Source organism: Daucus carota, chromosome 8, assembly GCF_001625215.2.
Source record: "Daucus carota subsp. sativus chromosome 8, DH1 v3.0, whole genome shotgun sequence".
NCBI lineage: Eukaryota > Viridiplantae > Streptophyta > Magnoliopsida > Apiales > Apiaceae > Daucus > Daucus carota.
The window spans coordinates 9068723-9079434 of record NC_030388.2 but is presented as its reverse complement, the minus strand read 5'-3'; the positions used below and the strand labels follow the sequence as shown (position 1 = coordinate 9079434).

At 38.3% G+C, this 10712-nt stretch overlaps 1 protein-coding gene across 1 annotated transcript; it reads left to right on the top strand.

The window, feature by feature from the left end:
• Positions 1–6584: 6584 nt before the first annotated feature.
• LOC108199874 (12-oxophytodienoate reductase 3) lies at positions 6585–10398 on the top strand. The gene is made up of 5 exons (XM_017367877.2): positions 6585–6863; positions 7192–7332; positions 8306–8436; positions 8921–9103; positions 9585–10398. Exons 1-5 carry the CDS (start codon positions 6793–6795, stop codon positions 10244–10246), a joined length of 1188 nt encoding a protein of 395 aa, XP_017223366.1. The 5' UTR covers positions 6585–6792; the 3' UTR covers positions 10247–10398.
• The last annotated feature ends 314 nt before the right edge of the window (positions 10399–10712 follow it).

Genomic DNA, 10712 nt, shown 5'->3' with positions numbered 1-10712 from the left:
TCTTTGATGAAAGGTTCACAAGTTCTAAACTGAACTTACATGTTTAAAGATATGAAATCCTAAGTATGAATCAATATGGATAAAAGCTCGAAGTTGAAAAGTGCTAAGTAAAGCTCGAAGCTAAAAGCATGATATAAAAGAAGTTAACTCGATAGATAAGTTGACAAATAAATAAAGGAGTTAAACCCCGAAGGGTTGACATAAATATCCGAATAAATATACAAATTAAAGCCACGCAGGGCTGAAAACACCTAATCTAGAGTAGACCATCATCAAAGAGGTCGTCCCCTTCCTTGGCCTTCCCCTCCTCCTCGGGGACCTCCTCTTCTTTCTCCACATCCTCAGCCATGGGGGAGTCAACCCCGTCTTGCGCTTCCTCCTCCTGGGTCTCGAGTGGATGGGAGTCCCCGAACTCCGTTTCCTCGAGGTCCTCCGAGGATTCTGAGGTTTTCCCCGGGATCGGGGGGACGGGGAACTTCTCCAGAGTGACTCCTTCGATCTTGGAGCCCAGCTCCTCGATAATGGCCTCCCAGCAATTCTTGAAAGTGGCCGGGAAGGAGGCGTCGTATTCCGCCGCTAACAGGTCCTCGTATTCTTTGGACTTTTTGAAGTCCTCAATTGCTTCAGTACGGACTCGATCCAGCTCTGCTTCCAAAGTCCGAACCTTCTCCTTCTCGGCCGCCAACTCCTTTTCCACCTCACGGAAGCGTTCGAAGTTGGCCGAGGAGGACTCAAGGTACCTATCACGATCGCGCTCGGCGATCGTCTTCTCGGTCCTCACCTCCCTCAAGTTGTGGAGGGCGGCCTGAAGGTAGGTATTGACCTACGAGATTACAAAAACAAGAAAGACGTTAAGAGAAATAAACAAAGACAAAGTATTACAAGATACATAAAAGGCTTAGAATGTCTTACCGACGCCACGGCCTGAGCTCCTAGAAGCTCAATCTGCAAGTCGTCCGAGGACTCGACCACGTGGGCCTTGTCCCTCGGGGTCACAACATTCCTCGACCACTCTGCGGCGGCCCGAGTGTCGCCCACAATGGTGTCTTTGTTCAAAAGGCCCCATTGGACCACGTAAGGATTTGGATCCTCATCGATGGCAATGGGCCTCTCGGCCATAAAGGCCGGAACTTTCTCCACAATGGGAGAACCGCCCTCCTTCCTGGGCCGCTTAGTGCGGACCCTCTCCACTGGAACGGTCTTCGAAGCGGCCGTTTCCCTTTTCTTGAAAATGTTGCCCAAAGTGGCAAGAGCTGCAAATAAAAAGGAGCAAATAAGTTACGGCCCATAATCAATTTCGTAAAAAATAATAATAATAAGGATTAAAGGGGATACCCTTTGGGCCTAAATCGCTAAGCCCATGTGCTTGAAGTGAGGCCTCGGAAAGTAGGAGAGAGCAGTGGTGAAGGTTGTCTCCCATCAAGATGCGGATCGCGGCCTCTTCTTCTAAGCCCAACTTGAGGGACCTAACGGGCCCGTCTTCGGCCTTACTAAAGTTGGAAAAGAAGCAATCCTCCCAACTGGCCCCCTCCATATAAACATAAAACCATTGTTTTTTCCAATTTGGAAGGGAGTCAGGGGCCGTGTCAGGAACAAAAATGCTACGGGCCACATTTCTATTTTGAATTTTAACCCAGCCCTCATCATTGGGTGCGTTTACAAATTTGAAAAAATACCTAAAAACAGCTACACTGGGCTCCAAATTATGCTTTCTACATTGGACTAGAAAACAGTAAATAAACTTCCACCCGTTGGGCTGAAGTTGAGTAGGACAAATACGGGCCTCAGCTAGGAGCCTACAGACAAACATGGGCGGAGGAAACCTAAAACCAGCATAAAGAGTTTCCTTATAAATCCTAAGGGCCCCGGGCTTTGGATAACAAGACCTGTCATTTGGGCCTGGAGCCTCAGCCCTGTATGGCCCATTTATCCCAAAGGCTACAGCTATAGTATCTACGGCCTCTTGATCATATTTCGAAGGAAACTTATATGCTTCTAAGTGCAACAAATTAGGGAAAGCTTCCCCAAATTCAGAAAGTAAATCTCTAAGTGAAAAAACACTAGCATGGACTAGAGATTTCTTTTTACCTCGGTTCGCGCGAGGATGAGCGGTTGAGGGCTGGGAAAGTTGAGATTGCTGGGAAGAGCTGGAGTCCGCCATTGATGTTCTTCGGATGAATGCTTCTAACCCAGAAAATGATGGAGAAAAGATGAAAATTGATCGGAAACTGGAGAGTTGCTTGAATATCGGCCGGAAACTGGGATCTTCTTGAAGATTGCCGGAAAACTCGCCTAAAAACTATGGAAAGTTGAGAGAACTTGGGAGAGTGTTTGGGCTCCGAGAGTTGAAAATTTTGGTGAATGAGGGAAATGAACTCCCAAGTCACTCTAATATATAGGGAGATCTAACCGGTTCAACAACCGGTAAACTCTAGGGTTACCGTCTGTTTGCGGTCAAATGGGCTCCTTAGCCGGTGAATGGGCTTTGTCCAGGCGGGAAGCCCATGAAATTCAAACTTTTCAGAAGTGCCTCGATCATTCTGGAAGGACCTAGAGATGTCTAAATAAAAAGAAAAGGAAAATTAAGCTATATAGGCCTGCCAGAAATAGACCTTGGCCCACAGGATCCGGCAAAATCAAGTTAGCAACAAACCACGCCTAGGAAGCATAACTTCCATGGCGCGTATGTATATATATCTCCTTGGCGTGGACCACCAACGCCAAGGAAGCATTTCCTTGATAAGTCATGAATGACCAGCCACGCCTTGGAAGCATTGTCTCCTTGGCGTGCATATACATATGTCTCCTTGGCGTGGCACACCAACGCCAAGGGAGCATCTCTCTAATTGAGTCTTGTGAGACCAGCCACGCCTAGGAAGCATGGTCTCCTTGGCGTGGATCCATTAATGTCTCCTTGGCGTGGTGTACCAACGCCAAGGGAGCATTCCTTTGTTGATTCTTGTGAAACCAGCCACGCCTAGGAAGCAAAGCCTCCTTGGCGTGGATATGATGATGCCTCCTTGGCGTGGATTACCAACGCCAAGGGAGCCGCTTGACTAGTGTGCATTCACCAAAATCAAAAAAAAATATATATATATGGTAAAAACCCTGAAAATTCAGAGAAAATCATAAAATTGAGATTTTGATTTCAAAAGGCTCGAAAAATTCTAGAAGATTGAAATTCAATCATAAAAATTCCAATTTGAATTTAGCCCTGGAAAAATACGAAAGTACTCAAAAGTACCATTACAAACGTAATACTTGTTGATTCGTAATATCGTGGGAACGACCCGAAAGGTCAAAAGAAAGACCCGTGTCTTCCGGTACTCCAATCGAAAATGAAGTACGATCCCGAAGGATACGAAACAGAACTATCTTTACTCTACAGTCAATTCAAGTCATCTCTCGAATTGTTTCAAAGTAGTCAAGATCAGTGAGATCCTTGCGCTATTTATGGAGATCGGTGAGATCCTTGCGCTATTTATGGAACTTCAGACCTTGGACGATGAGAATTTACAGAAGTTAGCTTTCTCGCATGATATGCGAATCAGGGGCTCAGAAAGCCAAAAAGAACTCAGCAACTTTTGAAAAGTTTTTACAAAACTTGTCGAAAGTTGGGGGGCAAATGATATAGGTCAGAAGTAATATTTAATTATTATTAGATATTAAAAGCCCGAGAACACTAAAGCCCAGTTAAAAAGGGCCTGAGTCTCTATTTATTAGATAATTTCGTGATTAATTAGTAAGGGCCCAGTCAGAGGACCAGTAACAAGTCTGAATTCTATGGTACATCTGACTCTATCAGATAAGTATTCAGAAGTTCGGATAAACGTCAACAACAAGAGAATAAGAGTCCTATCTTATCTCTTGCTTCGAGGCATACTTCGATAAGGAGTCTGATACGCGGAATTGCACTTCCGTCCAGCTTCTGACTCCGAAGCGCCTATATAAAGGGCTCTACCCCTCATAACTAGAACTACGTTTTGGACTTGATTCTTCTCCACGCAGAAGATACGTAGGCATCTCGCACCGAGACCAGTCCAAAGCACGAATCGCTCACCCCTTTGTTTTCTATTCTATAACAAGTATGATTCTTATTATAAAATTCATAATTATTTTTCAATTTTCAAAATTTTTTTTTCTAATTCTAATATAATTATTAAATCTCACTAATTTTTTATTTTTATTTATATAAAAAAAACCTTGACTCTAATCATGTATATATCAGTGTATTAATTATTCGTAAGACAATTTATAAACGAATCACTAAAATAAATTTCGATTTTCAAAAACTATATCTCTGTTCATCAAGTTATAAACTAATAGTATTATTACTATTGAGTGCCCGATGTTAGGAACATATGATTCTTGATGATAAAAAGCTATTTTATTCTGCACTTAGAATAAAATTCAACTTAGAATAAGATTCAATATAGCTGATCAACGGCTAGCATGTTGATTAATGGATGAGTAGATAAGGTGACATGATTGTAAATATTTGTTCAACATTATTTGTTCATGTCTTATTTTTATACGAATTTAAGGACAATGTTTTAAAACCTTAATATTCGTAATTTTTTCATCAATATGAGACGGAGGAAGTAATGTTTTACTAAAAAATTTTGCCCCCACTGCCATTTATGACTAACTCCGCCACTACCCACCCTTATGTAATAATGACAGGGACGATGGAAAATACACCCTCAAAACCAATTTGCCAGGAATGAATGATTTCTAAGTTTTATGTATGTTTTTCATGTATTCTCCGGATTATAAGTAAAGAAATGCAAATAACAGTTTAGATACAGAGAGATACAGTGGGATCATGAAAGAAATTTAAGAAGAAGATAGCAGTTTCCGAAGAGAGAAACTATAGAAAGAAATGACAAAATTAATTATTTTGGATTATACTCATTGTAGACTATGTTGACACGAATTCGAACACCCCCACCACAAGAATATGATTGCCATGCCAAAATCATTTAAAAACCGCGTAAAACCTTACCAAATCCTTCGATCAACCAACATATACCATAATGAACTCAGGTTTGTATATCTAAGAACATGTATAATCCCTGATTGAAAAAAATATAATATAATATAAAACATTTTCACAATTCGCATGTTTTCCGGGAATTAAAATACTGGTCTCCATTTGACAAAAGATGGTCAAGAAAAAAAGTATTAAATATAAAAATTCATCATATTAAAGTATTTGTATACGAATCCAACAAGATAATTCATGATTATATTTAATCTTATATATTATATGCAAATTAATAATTTGTCTCATATTATGAACAATCCCGACATATTAAACGAAAAAAGTGACAAGAGACTAAGTCATAATAAACGAAAGGATTATCTTTTATGGGAAAGTGGTTCATATGTCTTGCTCAAACCATTTTAATAACTAAAGTGGACATTTTTAATAAGTAAAGGACTACTACTTCCGTCCCCCTCAATTGTATATTGAAACATAGGAACTCGATGCGCATTCTAATATTCTCACAAAATATAGTTTGATAAATTATTTCAAATTATTTTTTTTCTGAATAAATATTTACTATCTAAATTTTTATATAAAAAAAAATTTCAAAAAAATCATGAAATTATGTTTTATATGTGCCCTAAGATACGTATTGAGGATACATAGGGGATATAATTTTGCGATGCTCAGTTCGCTTGTATAATGATGCAAACTCGAATACGACGTAATATTATAAGTAGTTTTAATACTTATAAAGAATCGAACGAGAGAAATTCAAAAGTAGTCAGTTTTTCGTAGAGATGAGCGCGGGGCACTTTGGGGTCGGGGAGTACTATCCTCGCCCCCGATCTCCGAATTCAAAACTCATCCGCGACCCCGCCCCGAACCCTGAACATGGATACTTTCCCTCCCCGATCCTCGCCCCGAACGGGGAACGGGATCCCCACCAGAATTCGGGAAATTTCAATTTTTAATAAAAAAATATTGATTTTATAATATATATAATATACTTTTTAATAAAAAACAAAATACTAATTCCTAATATACTAATAAAATGATATTATCTCATATTTTCAACATCAAATCATATTACAATTGATTTATAATATAAATTTAAGTTAATTTTAAAATTATAAAATATATTATATTACAATATAATTATAATCGACCAATAAAAATAAAGAATACTTTTTAAGTTTAATAATATCATAAAAGGCATATGTTTATAATAATTTATTTAGTATAATATATATCAAAATAATAAATATATATAAACATATTATTATTTTTATATATATACAATCGGGGTCGGGGATCGGATCGGGGTAGGGAGACAAGAATCCCCGACCCCGACCCGAACCCCGAATTTTTTATAAAACTTTACCTGATCCCCGCACCGTCCCCGAAAAATTCCCCGAATCACCGACCCGAACGGGGCGGGGATCGGATCGGGGTCGAGCGGGGCGGGGTGAATATATATATTAAATATTCAAAATCAACAATTTTTTTAGAATAATATATTCTGTCACTGGATTGTTAGGGAGCGGACGATTATTATGATTATAATATCGTGATCAACACGGAGAAAAGAAGTGGACGGAAAAGTGTAAACAAGACATGAAAAGTAAACTAATAGTATTCTCCACGTGTTTGTTATTTCCTTGCATCTCAACAAGCTCTATAAATGCAAGCTCAGAGTCTAGATATCCGCAATCATACAGAAATTCCCGACCAAATCACTTCAAACTCGCAGGAGTATATTCACATCTGACCGGTCAACACTACATCTCCGACGACTGATCATGGCTAATTCCGGTGACAACCCATCTCTCTTCTCTCCATACAAGATGGGCAAGTTCAATCTCTCTCACAGGTGGGTTTTTAGATTTCACCGGTTTTCTTTTGTCCGAAATAGTCGGAAGGGCATTTTGGTCATAGAAAAAGTTGTCTGAATTGTTGACTTGTTGTAAGAACGTCAAGAGGGTAATTAAATGATGTTTTGTTTATGCATATTAAGAAAATCATTTAGCATTCATATTTATTGCATCGATGAATTTATCGAATAATTGTGTGTTGAGTAGTGTTAACCTTGGTAAGGAACTATTGAAGGGTAAACAATTTTTATTTTTTTTGGGAAAGCGATTATTATTTTGGAACGAAGAAAATGAGCGACGGTGTTAATTTATTGAGGTTGTGTGCAGGGTGGTATTGGCACCCATGACGAGATGCAGGGCTATAAATGGAATTCCAAATGAAGCACTGGTGGAGTACTACACTCAGAGATCAACTCAAGGGGGACTACTTATCACCGAGGGTACCATGACTTCACCCTCTGCTGCTGGGTAATTTTTCAGTCTGCATTTTTTCTTGCCAGGAATTTACATTTTGGTTACTACTATATAATTATAATATATAGTGGAGTGATTAGGCTTAGTGATTGGTAGGTAGTAAATTACTATGAACACTTGAAGTGGTGCTTTTTTTAATACATTACTCTAGACATAATTTTAAGTTTTCTTCACATAAGTTTAAGTGATTAGAAAAATGGAGGTTTACTTTAAGTTGAGTTTACTACTATTTAATTGAAAAGGTCGGCCATGGTTGTTAGAAAGGGATTATAATCCCTTTTAGAGATGATATTTGCCTAACAAAATGTTAGCCGGATAACAAACCCTGTCTCAATTTGATTGGTTAAGCAGTCCGGATTTTGAAACATTTTTTCAATATCACAAATGATACCTGTTGAGCAATTTTTTTTTTTTATAAATATTATTACTTGTTCTGTAAAACCAAGTGAAATTTACTCAGTGGATCATGCTTTTGGAGCATGGTCTGAGGATGGTAAAACATACGCAAGTCTTCTTCTACACTAACTGAAAGTAGAGATGCCTTTTCTGCAAAGACCCCGACTTGAATAATTTTAAACATTAACAAGTGCACTTTTTATGTAAGCTTTAGAAATAATGTTCTTGGTAGTTTTTGTGATTTATAACACCTTTAACAAATTAAATATTGTAATTCTGTAGAGTACATGTCTACTAAAACAACATCTATAATGCCTTCTAGTTTTTTTAGGATAAAATTGAGATACAATATGTCGATCATGCTTCTTCTACTTGTTTCTTCATGTCCCCTCCACTAAAAAAAGGTTACTTTAGTGCATTTGTCACTGTATCATTTCACATACAAGTAATTATCATGTCATAAAGTCAGTGCCAGATGCATTGATATTGTAATCGGATTGGATCTAGTTTTGAGTGGAAAAAGATTTTTATTCTTGCACTAATCCTAAAAGAATGTAATGTGGGGTACTAGATTTCCTCATGTGCCTGGGATATACAATAAGGAACAAGTGGAGGCCTGGAAAAAAGTAGTGGATGCAGTACACAAGACGGGGGCTATCATATTTTGCCAACTTTGGCATGTTGGCAGAGCATCTCATCAAGGTATAAATCAAATGTTATACAGTATTATATTTTAACGTGTCAAGTCATTCATGTTGGAGACTCCCATTTTTATGTATTAATATTTCTGCAGTATGCTGCATGTGTATGGTGTAAAATTAAATGACCAATCTTCTGATATTGTATATGTTTATTCACTATAATCTATTGACTGTTATTTCTAGGTTTTCGATTTTAAAGATGAATATATATATTGAGTATTTGTTTGCAAAATTGTGGAGGGAACAGTTTAAATTTAATCAAGGATGTGAATTTGATGAATTCTGAAATTTAGTATGGTATTATTATTTCGATGTTCACATAATGGATAGCAAGGTGATGAACTAGAAGGTTAGCTACCGTGTAATTTGCAGTAATCCTAGGTAGCTAGTTGGAAGTGTTTGCTGTACTGGAGTCATTACGGATGAACTTCTGTTGGATATATTCTATACGTGGAATCTAATTCAGTAATTTTTGAATTGATCAGTGTATCAAGCTGACGGGGCAGCGCCAATATCCTCTACATCAAATCCGATATCAAACAGGTGGAAAATACTAATGCCAGATGGATCACACGCAAGTTATCCAAAGCCACGTGCTCTGTCAATCTATGAGATAGCAGAGGAGGTGGAACACTACCGGCAGGCTGCAACAAATGCCATAGAAGCAGGTAATATTTGTTTGGTTGATCTAGGCAACCCTTGTTCTCGTTAGGCTAATTTGACCTTCATTAGAAGTACTCAGCTTTATGTGTCATCTACAATTTATGTTTCAAAATCATTATAAACAGTAGGCGTAACATAGTTTGGGAGAATTGCTGATTATAGTTGAAGTGCACTATATGTTTGTGAATGTACCGTTTTGCGGGGGCGGGGGGGTTGTTCCAATATTTTTTTCTTTTGGGCTAGTAGAATAGGCGTGGATGTGTTTGGATTGACCTAGTTTTTTAGCTTTGTTACGGGACAAGAAAAGAAATTATTACCAAGTGATTGTTAAGAAGACAATCGCCTACTATAGTTTAACAGTGGCAAGCACTTGAACCAGATTTTTTTTTATACCGAGTAAATTTTCTATTTAACTTCTAGAAACTTTGACTGTTGTACAAGTAGGATTCTCTGTCTATACATGAATGACTAACTATGTATATATAGGTTTTGATGGAATTGAAATCCATGGAGCACATGGCTACCTCATTGATCAGTTCTTGAAGGATGGCATTAATGACAGGACAGATGAGTATGGTGGATCACTTGCAAACCGTTGCAAATTTGTAATGCAGGTAGTTAAGGCAGTTGTTTCAGCCATTGGAATAGACCGTGTGGCGCTCAGGATTTCACCAGCAATTGATCACCTTGACGCCAAGGACTCGGATCCACGTAGCCTTGGTCTGGCAGTGATCGAGAGGCTTAACGAATTCCAGATAGAATTGGGCTCTGAACTTGCTTACCTCCATATAACTCAGCCTAGGTACACAGCCTATGGCCAGACAGAATCAGGGAGGCATGTTAGTGAACGTGAGGAAGCTGAATTAATCAGGACACTGAGAAGAGCTTATAACGGAACTTTCATCGGCAGTGGGGGATATACTCGTGCTCTAGGAATGGAAGCTGTGGCTCAAGGCGATGCTGATTTAGTGTCATACGGCAGATTGTTTATCTCCAATCCAGACTTGGTTTTGAGACTGAAGAATAATGCACCACTAAATAGGTATGTGAGAGCTACTTTCTATACTCAAGATCCTGTTAAGGGATATACAGATTACCCTTCTCTGGGCGAAGGAAGAAATTACAGTGCCCCTATTTCGCGCCTTTGATTGTATGTTTATTTTACTAGCATGAACCTCATTGTTTTAATTGTTGGGTACATCGAGCAGCACACTTGTAAGAAAACTATGAAACTTGGATGCTCATGATTGATCTGTAATAAACTTTGGGTTTCTGAAATTGAATAGTTTCATATAGTGCATGAAGAGCTATTTATTTATTTTGATCCACAAAGCAATCATTCCAAATCATGCCTTATTGCTTTATATACCTTTACTTTTCCTACTGCAATCTCTGTGACATATAATTAACAGTTTCAGCCTCAAAATTAGTGAAATCTTGGATCTCTATATCTTATATTGATGTATTGGTCTGTATGAAACATGCTGAAAAGGCTGGTAGAATAATTCATAAGTTGGCGACAAGCACCGACACGGGCATGCTTGACACTTAACCAAGGAGCTGTCAAAGAAAATGGTGAACTGTTGAAAATATGAAGTTTTTCGCAGTACAAAA